At 34.3% G+C, this 17,327-nt stretch overlaps 2 protein-coding genes across 2 annotated transcripts; one reads left to right on the top strand and one right to left on the bottom strand.

The window, feature by feature from the left end:
* The first annotated feature begins 3,075 nt into the window (after positions 1–3,075).
* On the top strand, positions 3,076–8,646 carry LOC106741715. The gene is made up of 11 exons (XM_014613990.1): positions 3,076–3,176; positions 3,283–3,426; positions 4,940–5,126; positions 5,210–5,449; positions 5,528–5,767; positions 5,897–5,992; positions 6,082–6,350; positions 6,435–6,533; positions 7,014–7,284; positions 7,377–7,621; positions 7,723–8,646. Exons 3-11 carry the CDS (start codon positions 4,986–4,988, stop codon positions 7,883–7,885), a joined length of 1,764 nt encoding a protein of 587 aa, XP_014469476.1. The 5' UTR covers positions 3,076–3,176; positions 3,283–3,426; positions 4,940–4,985; the 3' UTR covers positions 7,886–8,646.
* A 3,701-nt stretch (positions 8,647–12,347) lies between these two features.
* Positions 12,348–15,699, bottom strand: LOC106741697 (serine/threonine-protein phosphatase 2A 65 kDa regulatory subunit A alpha isoform). The gene is made up of 10 exons (XM_014613951.1): positions 15,557–15,699; positions 15,026–15,217; positions 14,688–14,907; positions 14,422–14,582; positions 14,182–14,337; positions 13,807–14,078; positions 13,542–13,736; positions 13,217–13,460; positions 12,870–13,113; positions 12,348–12,531 (listed from the first exon to the last, which is right to left on the bottom strand). Exons 1-10 carry the CDS (start codon positions 15,638–15,640, stop codon positions 12,527–12,529), a joined length of 1,773 nt encoding a protein of 590 aa, XP_014469437.1. The 5' UTR covers positions 15,641–15,699; the 3' UTR covers positions 12,348–12,526.
* Between the last annotated feature and the right edge of the window lie 1,628 nt (positions 15,700–17,327).

Here is a 17,327-nt window from a genome sequence, read left to right as displayed (position 1 = left end):
GATTCGCTGTCGGTTTTGGCCAATCGCAGTCGCGCCTCGATGTCTCGCGCAGGCGTGCGCGCGGCCATCGTCGGTCTCCTCCAGTCCCCTCGCTCGTCTCTCATTCCGGCCAATTGCCTCTCACCCACGCGGTTCCCGGGCACGTGCGTTCCTTGCTTTCAATTTGGCTTTTTAAAAACTTCTGCTTCTCATGCGATATCCCTCTTCTTCCGATCAGCCGCGCTCCCTTACGCGGCTGAATCTCCGGTTGCATAATGACGTTATGATTGCATTTGTTAGTACTATCCTCTATCTCCAAGTCTTTAGCATTAAATAGCGCTAATAACGCATTCTCGAACGCACCCACGTAGCAAATGCTTTGTAACGCTTAACACGTTCATTGCCAATCACGCGATATCGCGTGATGCGAGTTCTCACCAAATCACGATCACGCGTTATCGCGTAATAGATATTTAGAATACATAAATTTTATGTACATAATAATAAAAGCATATAAATAATATATTAACTTATTTTGAGCACAATAAAAACTAAATAAAAAAATTAAAAAAATTTGGCCACCACACGAAATTCCAATTATCAGCTTGGCAATGAACGTGTTAAAGAAAGATTATGATTAGTCTATACGGCCTTTTGGAGCATTTGTAATCCGCACTTTATGTCACATCCATAGAAAAGTAAGAATAAACCGAGCATGTCCTGTAGTAATCAATGAAGATCAGAAGATAGAAAAAGACTGACAATAGGTGCCATGTAGCTTTCTCTTTTTAATGAGGAAAGAGTGGGGAGAAAGAGGGGTACAAGAGTGAGCAGACAGCTGAATACTCAATAGTTCACGCGCCACTAATTTTCTCATTATCATATAACTTTTTCTTGTGTGTGAACAATCGAGTATTCAGCTACTGCTCATTCTTTCTTACCCCTCTTTCTCACCACTCTTTCCTCAGAGAGACAAAGCTACACGACACCTATTGTCCGTCCTCTTTCTATTCTTCTATTTCTAATTTTCAGTTCTCGCGCTTTATGCTCGATCTATTCTTACTATGGGTGCGTTTGAAGAGGCGCTATTTAGCACTATTGCGTCATTCTATCCTTATTGTACACGTAAAAAATGTTAAAGATAAAATGACGCGGTAGCGCTAAATAGTGTCTCCTCGAACGCACTCTATGTCTAAGGTCACACCTTTGTATTCGTAATGAGATGTGCATGTACATTGGAGGTTGATCAAATAGTTTTCTCTAGCCTGAGTTCGTGAAAGGTGGACATTTTTTAATGTTAGAGCATATAGAAATGTTCGCTTTTCACGAGTTCACGTTAGAGAAAAAGATCCATGATTGACTCTCTGTTCTTTTCATTTGTATTTCCCACGCTTATCTTTATAAATTTTTTCTTATCTTTTTTCTTATATTAAAGATGGGCAAGATCATCGGTGTTTAAGAAACATCGATACGCTAATGAGCCATTGAGAATGATATTACATCTAGAAGAAATGTTAGGAACTTTAGAAATTCTCTATCCAATAGCCAATCGGCACATCCGACAAATTCGACGTACGATGCATCTTCAATGAGCAACATCGATGTTTGAAAAAGCATCAATGATTTTGAAATATATAGGAAAATGCAAATATCATGGAAGTGTAACTAAACTGCACTAAACCTTTCAACTTGACAACACTGTAAAAGAGAATTCACATCTTGACAGAAAAGTAAAAAGCAGAGAAGCAGCAACTAATCAGAACTCGTGCTGGTAGTCAACAATTTCTGCTTCAACTACTATTTTATTTAACTTATAACCAGCGTGAGTTCTGATCGGCTGCTACTGCGAAGATATAAATTCTGCCTTACAGCGTGTAAGCGCCCAAAGAGAACGTAACCTGGGATTCAGTTCTTGAATCATTTATAACTATTTCTATATGTAACTTGCGAATGATATCCAATAGCTTTTTCGTAAAAACTATACATTGATTAGGTATTACTCGTAAGTTACATATACGAATAGTTAAACCCGTATCAGATTATATACAGATATATGGGACCTACCAGTTTAACGCTGACTCCAAACGGCATATTTTGCAAGAGGTTCTTTGAACAAATATAGTCTGGTCAGAATGTCCAGAGAAGACACGAGTGTATATATATTTTTCTGCTTCTGACGGGAATTGAATCCGGGACCTGCAAGTGTCGCAGACCAATACGCTGTGTGCTACACCACGTTCGCTCTCAGATTAGGGATTGGGAATAGAAATTAAATTTAATTTGGTTAATCAGTGAAAAGTTAAGTGAATTTATGTTTAACGAAATTTAGTGAACTTTGCATTGATTGACCAAATTTCAATTCAGTCTTAATCTTTAATCCGTAGGCTGATACGAGCTTTACGAATAAAGCCAGTGGCACATGATGCTTGTTTTGTGCTGGATTTAAATATTGCTTTCTAATTGGTGTATTTAAAAAAATGGATGACAATATATCAATCAAAACGCAATATTTCCATCCAGCAAACAATCCAGCACAAAAACAAGCATCTTGTGTCGCTGGCTTAAGTCAAGAATCGAACCGCTGAACCACGTTTATTTTGCAACTGTTGAAGTTTTCCAAGTTGAGATTGGATTATTCTTATAGATTTCTTATAGATTATAGAGGGATAATCCAATCTCAGCAGTAGAAATTTCCAATAGTATTAAATGAACCTTCTGCTAAATGCCAATGTTCCGTTTTGAAACTAGACCTTATGGTCGTCTCAGATAACGTATTAGGATTGAGATTGGATTGAAATTTAACCAATCAGAGAAAAGTTCACTAAATTCATATTTAGTAAATCTTGCTCTGATTGGCCAAATTTTAATTTAATCAATCTTAATCTGTACTCTTAGGGTGCTTTCACATGCTGCGTAACTTGTGTAATTGTAACTTGTGTTAGCCAATCAAACTCGCCGTGATAATTGGTAATTGGGTAATTGGAGCGATTTAATTGGCTGACGCAAGTTGCGCTTAAGCAAGTTACGCTGCATGGGGAGGCAGTCTGATATGGGCTTTATGTTTACGTCATTGATGGTCGTTTCGTTGGTGGGGGATCAGGTGGACTCTTGCGAAGCTAAGAGTTCGTCGGGGTCTGAAGGTTGACGGAGGTGGTGTCGCGAGAAGATTCTTTATTATCCGCGCCATGTTATCATTCGTATGTGACGCAATTACTTCTCTAGTGTATCGTTTACGTCCATGCGTTATCGAGATCAACATGTAATTCGGCGTGTTAATCTTGCGACGACGATCTTTCGTTGCAGAACAACCAACAGTGACAGCTGATTAATGTAACGAGTGCACTCGTCTTGGCGTCATTGCGTACGCTTGCACTCACTTCGCACTGCGAAGGAGATTCGGTATATCGCGCGGGGAGAACGTACATGCAACATTGGATCGGATAAACGGTCAGTCAGTGAGAAGGAAGGTTTGCTCCTCCGTACGGAGGAGTCCATTTCTCTATCAGATCAGAGGAATCTATTTGTTAGAATGCATCTAATATTTGTTGTTCGTTATCAGTTATTGTCTCATTATGCATATTTGTCTCCTGAGTGAAATCCAAATATATGATATCTAGGAATACGCTAATCGATATCATTGCTTCCTGGTGGAAATAATTTTCTGAAATTCTCTGAAAAAGTTTATAAATTGCAATACTTAAAGAGAAATACAGAAAAAATCGGACAAAATATTTTCCTGATTAAATCTGAAGAACTGTATTTTTCTAAAAATTTCTATTTTCTGATATTTTCCAAAATATTTTTATTTTCTTTAAATATTTTTTTGCAAAATATTGAAATTTTCTGAGAAAAATGTATAATTAGAATTTATCATTATAAATATGTGGAAGTTAAAAATTATTTTACTTTACTTTCTCAGAATTCTCAAAAATACTTTGAATTATTCGAAATTATTCTGAATTACTCAAAATTACTCCGAATTATAAATGAATTGATCAGATTTTTATTGATACTTTCTGAGTATATTTTGTCTAACATTCTCTGAAAAATTTTATAATGAAATATTTAAGAAAATATTTTTTCCTTCTTTCTAAGAAACTAAGAATTATTCTATAAAAAATATAGTCACAATATTTTTATTTTTATCTCCATCTGCATTTTTAGAGACAATCAGAAATTTTCAGAAAAAGAATTTTCACCAGGGCTGTCATCCAAGTAACATCCCTCAGTATTGTTTTTTTTTATTCATCATTATTGTTGAATATCTTTTAATATTTTTTGTGTCTTTGTTGATAAAGTCAAACGATGTAATCATGTTTTATGGCAACTAGTCTATCTTGACTAGTCTGTTAATAAATTTAATTATTTTATACGTTATAATAAATACTTCATTGAAATAGTTGTAAAATTATATATAAGGCCGTAGCAAATTTGTTGCCTGAAACTTTAATAATCTTTTGATATTTTTTCATACTAATTTCAAGAATTTCTTAATTTATATATATAAATGTATAAATATATAAATATATATATGATTATTGCTATGCCAACTAAAAAATCTTATATTTCATTGAAATTTAATAAAAATATAATTATATAAATTTATGTATTGTTTTTAAAAAATTTTTTTAATTGAAAAATACTTTTCGTTATCGTTATATTAAGAGTGACCGCGTCAAAAAACAAAACAACATGAAATAGAAGAAGTCGGCGCGTTGTACGAAGAATTGCGTATATTATATGAAAACAGTAATTGCAATATCTTTGGCGCGTTATAGGGATTCGCGTTGTAAGAACTCGCGTTATATGGGAGTCTACTGTATAGAGTACCTATCATTAAAAAAAAATAATAATTTAATAATATTTTTTGTAATTTGCATATATATATTTAAAAATGTAATTTGTTTTTATTGATATAATTATATATTTGATATAAATTATTTTTTCTTTTGTGAATCAGCTTTTGAGAAAATTGTACCAGAGCAGTTGCTCTATATCCAGCGATCATGGAACAAGTGATCGCATTAAGTACACAAAACCCATTGTCTTTATTAGTTAAGTTTGGTATGATGGCTTGGAACAATAGTTGTGGCACAGAAAATTGTTCTGGTCATGGAGAATGTCATAATGGGACATGTTTATGCGAGGTAAAGAGCTCTTGTCAGTTTAAACATTCTTATCTTGTTTTTATATTGTTTCAAGACCATCTTCAATTTTCATTCTATTTCAGATCCAATTTGATGGACCAGAGTGCCATATTCCAAATTTAAGTTATTACATTGCCTTTGCTACAATGTTCTTCATATTAGCTTTTGTTTGTTTAATACAACTCGTCATGTGCATTGTTGCTGAATGGCAAAGAATGAAGGCACCATCATTTTTAAGAGCATGCAGGGTTACTACTCAGAAAGTATTATACTTTGTGGTTTTCCTTGCATCAATTATACGAGGCGCATACTTTACGTCACCGGTATATAAATAAATTATTATTTCAAGAAAAAAAAGGAACACCATCTATCTGTTTTGATACATTCTTAATTCTTTATAGACTGCCTTTAAGGAGGGTTGGTCCAGAAGTTTACTGTCAGCATATTATCCGTTGCTCCTAAGTGGATCATCATTGATCGTCTGTTTTTGGGCCGAGGTCGTTCATCTAAGAGATATTCGATGGGACAAGCCTCAGTTTTTGTCCAAATCTTTTTTGGCCTTTGTTGTTTTCAATATAATAACGTATTCTCTTTTACTTGCGGACTTTATCACAGCTCAGATGTATTCGCCCAAAGATCAAGTAAGTAACATAATTGAAAGTAGTGCTAAACGGTTTATGTTTATTACAATAATATTTCACTGATTCGCATGCGCGCGTACTATGCATTTCAATAATATTTACACATAAAATATTTTATATTTATTCTAGAGTTTTTATACACACGTCTTCAATGGTTGTTATGCTGTACTACTGTTTATAGTGGTGGTTTTCTTCTTGATATATGGAGTTGAAGTGTTTTTCAAAGTATGTCCCTTTTCATATATTATAATTTTTCCATGATAACTTTTATATTCCTAATTTTTATATTCTTACTTACAACACTTTATCGTTAGATTCGTGGCGGATTCTTGAATGAATACCAAGTTGCTTCTATAGCAACAAATAAACGTATAGCTGACGATACGAAAGTTCATCCTGAGGAGCAAGTAACCGCAAAATTGTTTGATCCAGTTCCATCTACATCAGAGTCTTTGCATATGCAACAAGTGAACATGTCTCAATTGCATCAGTCTAGATTTGGATTACTTTCACAAGCATTTATGCTATTTATAATAGTCGGTTTTCTATTTAGTGAAACCCTCAGTGAATTTTGGAAAACGAAGTAAGGGAATTTGGAGACCTATATAAGTATAAATTTTTCTTTTTTGCGTTTAAGTAATGCATACAGTAATTCTCATATTTATAGGGTGCCATTATACAGCAGAAACTGGCATGATGTCGTGTTCCGTGTTATTGAAGTTGGCGTAGCACTGTGGTTTCCCTGTGTCTTATGGAATTGTATGAGGTATGTTTTGTAACTCGTATATATTTTTTTATATAAACATATATGTTTTAAGGCAATATATATATATATATATATGAGCGCGAATGTGGCATAGCAGACAGCGCACTGGCCTACTGCGTTAGCGATCTCGGGTTCGATCCCGGTAGTAACCAAAATATTTACACTCGTGTCTCCTCTCGGAAAGAAGTGGCAACCTACCGAAGTAGGTATCTTTGTCATGTGAACGCCTATTTAAAAATTTGCCGTTCGGAACTGGCGTTAAACTGTAGATCCTATGCCTGTGTATAATCAGCATGCGCACCACAGGCATATGAGAGAGGTCACCACGCCCGGATACGGGAAATAGGAGTAGGATATATATATATATATATATATATGGATAATAAAATTTATGCTTTACAGAAGAATATATATATATATATATTCTTCTGTAAAGCATAAATTTTATTCATCATGTCACGTCTTTTATTCTTGTTTCAGTCCGGAGCAATTGTGGATTTTAAATCCAAAGCGAATTTTGAAAAAATTGGATCTGGATCAGGGGAAACATATAAAAGAAATAGAATTACAAGAGAAAGGCGCATCCCAAGACACTGCATTTCTTACAGATGCAACGTCGATTAACAGTAAGGATTGCTGGATTTGTTATGACAGTGAGAGACAGGATGCTGGTCCGTTAATACAACCGTGTCAATGCAGAGGCGATGTGAGCGCTGTACATCACGATTGTCTTCGTCGTTGGCTGGTTGAGGTAAAATGTTTTTTTTTACATATTTGTTGAATTGAGTGTCTGGTATGTTACTTTGATCGTGTTTTACACGTTTATTTTTTTCCTTCCTTTAGAGTTCTGTAAATGCTGACAGTCTTACTTGCAAAGTTTGTGGCACAAACTATAACGTTGAGCATGCAAGCCGATTGGATTGGCAAAATGGTTTGACACCACGTCACTGTTTACAAACGATCGCTATTGTTACGACGATGTGCGCGTCCTCTGCTGCCTCGTGGATAGTTATTCAACTTGTAGAGGCGCCTATTATCAGAACGCTCGCTGCTGCCGCTGCATTATTGATTATATACGTGTGCATAAGGTACGTAGAAAACTCATAGCTAAATCTATGAGAAGTTACAATATCGACGGTATTGTCGTCAGCATTGTGCATTGTACAATTAATAAGAGTCTTTGTTGCAGATTCTTGGGCTTGAACACTGTTGTGGCATATCAACGGGCTAAAATCTCGTCGTTGAATATTGTCAATAGCGGTAGTGAGAGCAGTGGGAGTAGTGCACATGTTGCGACAATTAGTCATACGATTTCCGTAGATCTGACTAAATCAGACATGGCTACGATATAATTTACACTTGCCATTTTCCGTTCAGTGGAAAAAGTAGCTCAGTGAATGCTTAGTGATTATTATTTGTGATTGAAGTATTCTTTTAAATCTTTGATAAAAGAATCCAGAAAAATGATCCAGGAGAATATACCAATCAAGAGCAATAATCGTAAAGTGCTCGCTGAGCTACTTTCTCTGCTGAACATAGCCATTGTTTTACAAAACATAGGTATTTTCCTGCTTGAAACAAATTCAAGATAGGAAAAGTAAAAGGTAGTGTAGATCGGTTAGCTCTTCAAACATATGTATATAGCGACGGTTATTAAGATATAGTATGTTCTTATTCAGAAGTTTTATATATCTTCGTGTTTATAGAACACGCTGAAAGCAAATGTATTGTGTCTACATTTTTTATCAATATCTGATCAATGATTCATAGAGAAGATATGCCAAATTTTCTTATTACATCTCCTGATTATTTAGTCTATTAAACGTTTTTAAATGGTAAGTCGAAGTTTTGTATAAGTTTCATATATCTTACATTAAGTAATATTTATAAGGTCTTATAAATACGGACAAGTTATGTTATAGTTTACAGCTACTTTATTAGTTATTTTTCGTTAGGTGTTGATATTATGTTAATGATATATTTTATATTTTGTACTGCAACAAAATTTGAATGTACCAAACCTGAAACTTTTTATGAAATCGAAGTATAAATTATAGTATAAGTAGCTGTAATAATTAAAAAATGCTGGCGTCTTTTGAAAATTAATCTTAGTAAGGTCNCTGAAATTCCTTTTCTTTAATACGTATAGTTTGTTAAGACCAGACTAAGACAAATAAGTAATCGATCAATAATATATATTTAAATACGCATTCATAAATACTGATGAGGCAAAATAGATTGGTAAATTATATTTCCTGATTTTTCTTTTTATTGTTATCATATTTTTCTTGATATCAAAAACACATGAAAAAAGCATTGGATTAAATACAAAAAAAACATTGACAAATTCGTATAGCCACATATAAAATAAAATTTTGCTATTATGAAGTATATTAAATAGTACTATAGTTTGATATGAAATATTTCAGTTATACTGTGACTAAAAAAAAGGTTAGCACTTAAAATGTGATAATTGTAGTAATATTGTACAGATTATAACAGAATAATAATAAATATTTTAATAAAATTCTCGTTATTTCCGTATTGAATAATTTTTTGCACAGATTGTCTAATACATCACTTATAAGACATTCTGTATATAAAATTATAGATAATATACTTCATAATATAGTTCATATGTGTATATAAGATAATAAGGGAAGTTTTGTATCTCTCATAAGAATTTATTTCAACATCTGCGGTTATAATTATGAATTTGTCATTGTGTGATATGATAGCTGCACTAATGATTCTGAAAAGAATTCAAGTATTTAATACACCATAAGCGATAAAAATTCCATATTAGATATTAAGAAAAGGATTTCAATAGGAGGATTTACCGTAATTGTTTCTGATAGTGATAATCTCATATTGTAAAACAGTTTTTTCAAAAGCTCAAGAGATGTAGCAAATACACTCGTTTGCGAAACTATTTGAAGCCAAAAGTGTTCACAACGAGTGTACAATACAATGTGANTATATGAAATATGAATATACTATGAAAACAAATAATTCTACAACCATAGTACGCTTATTCAATGCAATAAATGTACAAACAAAATTGATATTATCGTATGCTTCTCTCCGTAGAATAATGTCAAGTAAATTACAAGTTACCTATTGATTACAACTTATGTTTACAATTATATTTTTCTGATACGTAAATAAAAAGTCAAAACTATTAAATAAAATTTTAGTTGATGGGAAAGGTAAAATTATCATTATTTCTTTAAGCTAAGAGCAGTGCAAAAGATGGATAATTGATGCTTACTACCTTATGCGAATAAAACTTGATGAATTCATATTGTTTTCACACACACATACACATATACATATATATAGTACCAGTGTTCTATAATCACGAATATCAAATTTCAATATATAGCAAAACTTATTAAACAATAATAGTAATAAGCTGTGATAATACCATATGTAAAATATCCATATTAAAGGCTATGAAATAAAATGAATTATACAAGAAAAAGCTTGTTTTCGTTTTCTTAAAAATTGTACGTAAAGTGTATTTAAGATATTGTTTGTTAAAACGACCAAGGTACTGATTGGTTAAAATGAAAACGTAAATCATAACTGGGTGTTTGTTTGTGGGAATAATTCAAAGAAATATATTTTATTATATTATTTTTTGAGATATCTCACACACACACACACACACACAATATATTCTTAAGTATGCATGAGAAATACATGTTACTAATTAAGTTAAATATTGCATTTATTACTTAGTAATTATAGGCATATAAATACAACAAAACTTAAAATATGATTCAACGCGATCTACTAATTATAATTTATATATTTTGTTATCAAAGTTTGCTTCATCTGTGTATTAATGTAGGAACAAGCGAAATATGATTGTGTGACTATATGTGAATGTACGTATATTTCCAATGTGGAGTGTGTAAAACATCGGAAAATGCTAGAAAATGTTTTGGGAGACATGTTTGGGAAGACGCTATTAGCACTATTTAGCGCTAACGAGTCATTTTATCCTTGTTGTATATTTAACGTGGGACAAAGATAAAATGGCGCGTAAGCGCTAATAGCTTCTAACCGAACGCACCTTTGGTTGTCTTGTAAAATAACTATCTGTAATTTTTGTTGGTCATCTAGCAACAAATAAAGATAATAAGCCACTGAGATCCGCGGAAACGAGAGCTAAACAATATTTGTGATTCAATAAGAAAGGATGTTCGTGAGAGATTGTATTCGTATTATACATTTATTATAATATATTTTTCAATACACATTTTTATTTACGAATCTTACCAACATTTGGGAGCTCGTCTGGGTTCTTGAAAAAGCATGTCACTAGTTAATTATATTGAATTATTGTTAATCTCAGTGCATAACGTTTGAATAGTCTGACTATTTTTAAGTAATGAGTTTGAGTGCTTTAGTAAGTAACGTTAAAATGTTGGAAAAGAACCATTAAGACGGCCTATGATGAAGCCATGATTGACGTAGACACTTTGAAGGTTGAAAAGTTCAAGAAGCAACTCGGAAAATTGAATTTGGAACATATTGGCAGCAAAGTCGTATTATGTGAGCATTTGAGAGTCTTTCAACGTAACGAAGGCGATAGAAATAACGCTGAAGAGGAGAAGAGTGATGCCGAGGACGGGGATAATGAAAGTGCAAAGAGTGAGCATGAAGCAAGGGCGCCAAAAAGGAAGCTCATGCCACAAGCACTATTGTTTGAAAACGTTGAAGATTCGATACAGTCATTTAGTAACAATAATGGTCAAAACGCTCGCCGATAGCTGGAAGAGTTTGAAGAAACTTTTGAAATATGTGGACTGCTAGAGTCGCAGAAAATTATTTACGCGAATAATCTTCACTTTTGCGAGGATCTGTTAAAATATTTGTATTCTAAGAAAAGTATCTGAAGAGGTGGATGAAATTGAAGAACTTTTTTCCTCCTTCACTTCTTCCTACATTACAGACTGAGGCGCCAAGAAAAACTGCGAGTTCTTGACAGAGCCTTCTTCTGAATAGAAGACCATGCATATTGTAATGAAGAAACTGCAATTTATAAGAGAGAAGTGTCAGCAACAACAGCAACGAGAAACAGAATTGCTTGCCCTTTTATAGCAGCGAGATGAAATTTCACGCCGCTTTGAAGAGCAATTATAATTAACAGGCAAATCTAATTACGTTTTCGAACCGTAGTAGAGAGAATTTTGTCGAGTCTAGTTTAGGATATAAGTGAAAACATGATATTTATATAGTAGTGATCGTGTCATACTTCGTGAATTATATATATATATATATACACAGTATAAAATATGGAAGAATTACAAAAAAATTATTGCAATACGAAGATTTGATGTTGCAACATCAACAAAAAGTGTTTCAACCTTATAAGCGCGTAATATTATTTAATATTAAGTAATATTCTAGGCACATTCTTAAAATATTTTGTAATATTCTATTAATATTATTTAATGTTATTACAATATTATGTATTTTTTAAATATTCAACTCTATGTATATATATAATATATATAGTTTTTTATTTAAAATGTGTTGCAATACTAATTGTTTTATTATATAAATAAAGTTGAAATAATTTTGTATAAAAATGTTTTAAAATATGTACGTGTACTTCAAATGTGGAATATATTTATGTTGAAACACCAGGGGCTGTTAGGATATTTTTTGATCGTCTTGTAAAATAACTACCCGTCGATTTTTATTGGCCGCCTAATAACAAAGATAGCCGTTCAGATTCGCGATCGGCGAGAGCTAGACAATGTTTGTCACTCGATGAAAAAAGGACATTCATACGAGAGATTGTATTCGCATTATATATTTATTGTAATATAGTTCTTAATACATGTTTTTTTCCACGAGTCCTACATTAATATTACCTGTTGCCATGTGTAAGTGAAGTATCGTGAAGTATCGTATTTTTCTCAAATTTAAGTTGAATATTGTTGGATAAGCGATAAATGCACTCTGTGTTGTTCAACCTACGCTGAAACATTATCATAATTAAAGCCAAATATTAAGAAAAATATTAATAAGTAATCTTCTCATCATGAAAAAAGAAAAGACAACTGGTTATATATATATATATATATATGTATATATATGTATATATATATATATATATATATATATATAACCAGTATATATATACACCAGTATATATATAATATACATACATATATATAACCAGTATATATTTACACACACACACACACACACACACACACACACACACAAAGAGCTTAAAGTTTCTTTTATATATTTAAATAAATGAGTAATTTGTTTTTTTTTTGCGTTAATGAGATATAACAGCGATATGTTTACCTGCTATGCCAGCAATTGCTTCTGAAGCGAAATATTTGACATCTACATCACTGTCAGTGTTGAGTTTATCGAGAATGGGTTTTACTTGAGTCTGGACTGCTGAAGGCTCAAGAAAAGGTCCGATTCGTTGGAGAGTCTTAGCGACATTAAATCTTACATTTGCGACATTATCAGTAGCCATTGTTAATACGGTTGGAAGCATCACCTTTGTTGTTATCTCCGGGCCGCACACTTCAGCTAGAACCTGTTAAAAATATTATGCAAATTCATATATCAAAATACATATGATTGTTATTGTTACATTGCCAATTTTAAGTGTGGCGCAATGATGTGGCGCAATGACTCACATTGATACAGAACAAGCATGTCATTCTATGAAGATAATTCTGATCTCTCGACATAGCTAAGACTTTAGGTATCACTGTGTTTTGTGCCCATTCGGGTCCGAACTTCTCTACCAGTTTCTTCAAATTTAACGTAGCAGCTTCCCGAATAGCATAAACGTGATCTACCAACCATGTCATACACAAAGAATTGAGCTTCTCGTCGAAGAACTCTACTCCAAGTTGTCCGGCCAATAACGGCATGTACCTAAAATTTCACATATTTTAGTACAAGCATGTTACTTTGATCTTCAGTGAAATTTAAAAAGAGACAAATGGCCATAGTTACTCAATAATAGCTAGTCGCACACGCCACTTCGAGTCTTCAGCCAATTCAACAATAGCTGGTAAAAGGGATTGCGAAAGCTGCTGGATGCCGATAACTTCATTAACACATTCTAAGTTGCTAATGATGTTGAGCCGCACCTCGGGACATTCATCTCTAAGCTGGGATAGGAACAAAGGTAACAGGTGTTCGATCGTGCTGTGAAAAATATCAGACATGATTATTAATTGACCCTTTGCAATATTGCGTCGAAATCGTTTGTTCTTACTTGTGCTTGCCGAGTATCGGGCTTAGTCCCATGATTACACTTGCTAAAGCTGACTTTACATGTTGGTTTGGATCTGCCACGAGTTCTTTAACTATCGGCAGTATATTTGTCATTATTATGGATTCCTGATTGAACTGGTCAAGATTCTGACAAAAGTCGCGAACTTTATCAGCGGCTGCCGCCCGCACCTCTGCTTCGATATCCTTTAATAATACTTGAAACGCTGGTACAAGATCAGTTTTTGTGATTTCTGGTCCAACAGCCTTTTGGAGCTGCAAAAGATATTTAAATAGTACGCTTATAGTACAATTTAATAAGACAAATTTCCAAATTATTTCTCCGTATCAAAATTGTACGTAAAAAAAGATACGTTACGTCTGTAAACTTATCCGCCACCATATAACGAACGCGCCATGATTGATCACTGGCACACTGTCGAAGTGTAGGCATGACCAATTGTTCAACGTCTTCCTGTTGCAACAATGCTGCGATACTGACACAGGCTTCAACAGCCAAAAGACGAACCGAATCCTATATAGAATTATTACATTACATAATGTAATCTTATAGTTTAGTTAAATATCTCTGAATTATTTAATAGTTTAACGTACTTACTTGCTCATCCTGTGCAAGTATAACAAACATTGGTATTAAATCGGACTTGAGATACTCAATTTCCACGACTTTTGCAAATTCACCTAGTTTAGAAGCAGCAGATCGTCGTGCCATTGGAGTGTCATCTTGGCACAAGCTGCGGAAATGATTTCGCAATTCCGCTGTAACATTGAAATTTGGTAAAAATGTTAGGTTTATCTTTTTATATTAGTCATAAAAATTGATCCAATGTAGATTTGTGGAAAATTAATTCATTGTGTAATTACTTTTGATGGCTGGTCCTACTCGTGGATAACAAACACTGAACAGGCCACATGCTGATGTCCTTGACGTAAACCAATCTCCTGAAGCTAAGCGTTGTACCAATGGGACAAAATGCTCTTCTAGATCTACAGGACTATGTTGACTCGCGATATTCCTTAAAGATTCCACAGCTTTGTCACGTACAACAGTTTCTTCCACAGTAGCCAATGATTCCAGAGGTGGCTAAATTAGATTTATATTTATTTTTTTTAGATAAAACAAAAAGATTCTTTTCTTTCTACTAGTGATATAAATCTGAGAATTATATCGAGTATTGTCGAGGATATATACTCATTCTTACCAAAAGACAATGTACATATTCTGGTCCACCAACAAGAGGAGTGAATGTACCGAGCTGTTCCGCCAAAGCAAGAAGTACTTCATCCTCATCATAAATAGTCTCTGTCAAAAACGGTATTAGCTCGCTCCGCGTACGCTCGATACCCAGTGCGAGCGCGATCGTCGATAGTTTCTTAATGGAATTAAGACGTAGCTGTAATGAGCATCAAAATAATATATCTATCTGTAGTAAAATGTATCGATAGCGATGGAAGTGATGATGCAAACTACTCATTGTAAACACCTGAAGTTTCGTCCCCAGTCGGAATTCTCTTTCTCATAGTACACCTTTGATATATATCAACGTATTCCGACATATACTTGTCATCGAGACCAATGTATCGAGAGTAAAAACGTGAAAAACGTTTCAGCTTCTCCTTCGGGCACCGCTATCTCGATGCCTCGCTCGTTAGTCAGATGGTGTAGAGAAAGAAAATTTCGAGGAAGATGACGAGGCGATATAAGCTCGCGTTGTAATCGTCGCAAAAATTACCTGGACGTCCTCATTTTTCAGCTCGTCGATCAAAACCGCGATCGGATAAAGACTATCGTCCGTAGTAGAGTCACTCGCTGCCATTTTGGTGCCGGATACTCACACCAGGCTATGCAAACTCCGCCTACCTCACTATTGATATGAAGAGGGTACAAATTCCCTCCTGTAAAAAGTTAGCGGTAGTTTTCAGCGCTATCTGGCGCTAAGTCCTAGGGGTACGTTCTTTTTGGACGCTTTAAGCGCTTATAAACATCGCTTTCACATTCCCTTTGACATCGTGAGCGCATCGAAAACGCGTAATGACGTTTTGTGACGTCATAAATCGCGCTTACAAACGTTTCTCCCATCGTGATAGGGCGCGAGCGCGAACGTCTAAAGAGAGCGCAAAGCGATCTGTAACTTATGAATACAGAAGTAAACATGGCAAAGGGAAGATCCCAATTGACCACGTTACAATTGACCACCACCAACCACAACTAGCCGTGATTTTCTAGTGCCGTCCAATCGATGTAGGTCAATAAAGACGGGGTCTCACCTGGAAAAAACATGTTTAAAAACTAATAAACTTAGTATTGTTAAAGTTATAAGCGGATGGTAAGAAAGAATGCTCTTTCTTAGTTAAATCAAATATCGAATGTATTACGGACTTTTAGGAACAAAACATGGATGTTTAGTGCTATTAATGTCAGCCCACAATAGGTATTTTAAACCTTAAGCTTTAGAAGAAATTGACTAATCACAATTAATTATTCTCTTCACATTTCATTATGATTGGTCAATTTCTTAAGGCTTAAAGCATAAAATATTAATATAATATAAATAATATATTTATAATATTAATTATTATCTTTTTAGTGTTGGTTCACAGTAGATATTTTAAGCCTTAAGAAATTGACCAATCACAATCGAATATGAAGAGAATAATTAACTGTGACTAGACACTTGTGGTTGACAATTTCTTAAGCCTATTCTATAATACGTTGTATGTCGTTGTCGGATATTGGAACGTAGTTGATGGTCCAATGCGTCGAAAGCGATAGCAACGAGAAAGTTATAGCAAGTTCTACGAACGACATTAGTGTAACGTTAGCATTTGGTCCGTTCTTTTTAGCTGCATTGCTGAACTGGTTCAAGTTAGAATGAGACTAGTATATTTTATCTCACTCTAATTTATTACATTGTTACGTTTACGATGGATAACTATATAGGGAAATTTGAAAATAGTAAAATCAGTGACTTACATGGACAGTCAACAGAGTGATGACTCCGCTTTTGGGTCACTCTGCTTTTCACCGAGTTTACCCTGGGTCTCCGGAGTCTAGCGAAACGATCGATGAATCTGGCGAGAAATCAGAGTCGCTCGTTCTCCTGGCTCGGTCTCGGATGTTCCGGCACTGCGCGGGTTAATGCGGCCCGCGATTCCGAATTTCGATTTCGCAACATTCGAGAAATGAAGGATAGACAAAAGTAATTGCTACACAGTCGGATTTTACGACTAATATGTTCCAAAGTATATAAGTACACGAGTACCAGAGACTAATTACGAGAAAATAATCGCCTTCTCAACGAATGCACGCGTTTTTATATGTCGCTTTGTCGTTGAGAGTCGTTTTCTGGTTGGCTCATGGAGATGGAAGAAATTCATTCCATCGGTATGATGTCGCCGCGTCGATATTGCCGCGTCGGTCCTGAGTGGTGTTTGGATTCAGGTTTCATACTCCTGTTTATGTTAGCAGCGGGATGCCTTATCGCATAGAGAGATTACGGTTTC

This window comes from Dinoponera quadriceps, unplaced genomic scaffold, assembly GCF_001313825.1.
Source record: "Dinoponera quadriceps isolate SergipeBrazil2010 unplaced genomic scaffold, ASM131382v1 scaffold619, whole genome shotgun sequence".
In the NCBI taxonomy this organism is placed as follows: domain Eukaryota; kingdom Metazoa; phylum Arthropoda; class Insecta; order Hymenoptera; family Formicidae; genus Dinoponera; species Dinoponera quadriceps.
Note: the sequence above shows the minus strand (reverse complement) of the source record. Positions and strands in the feature narration are given on the sequence as shown.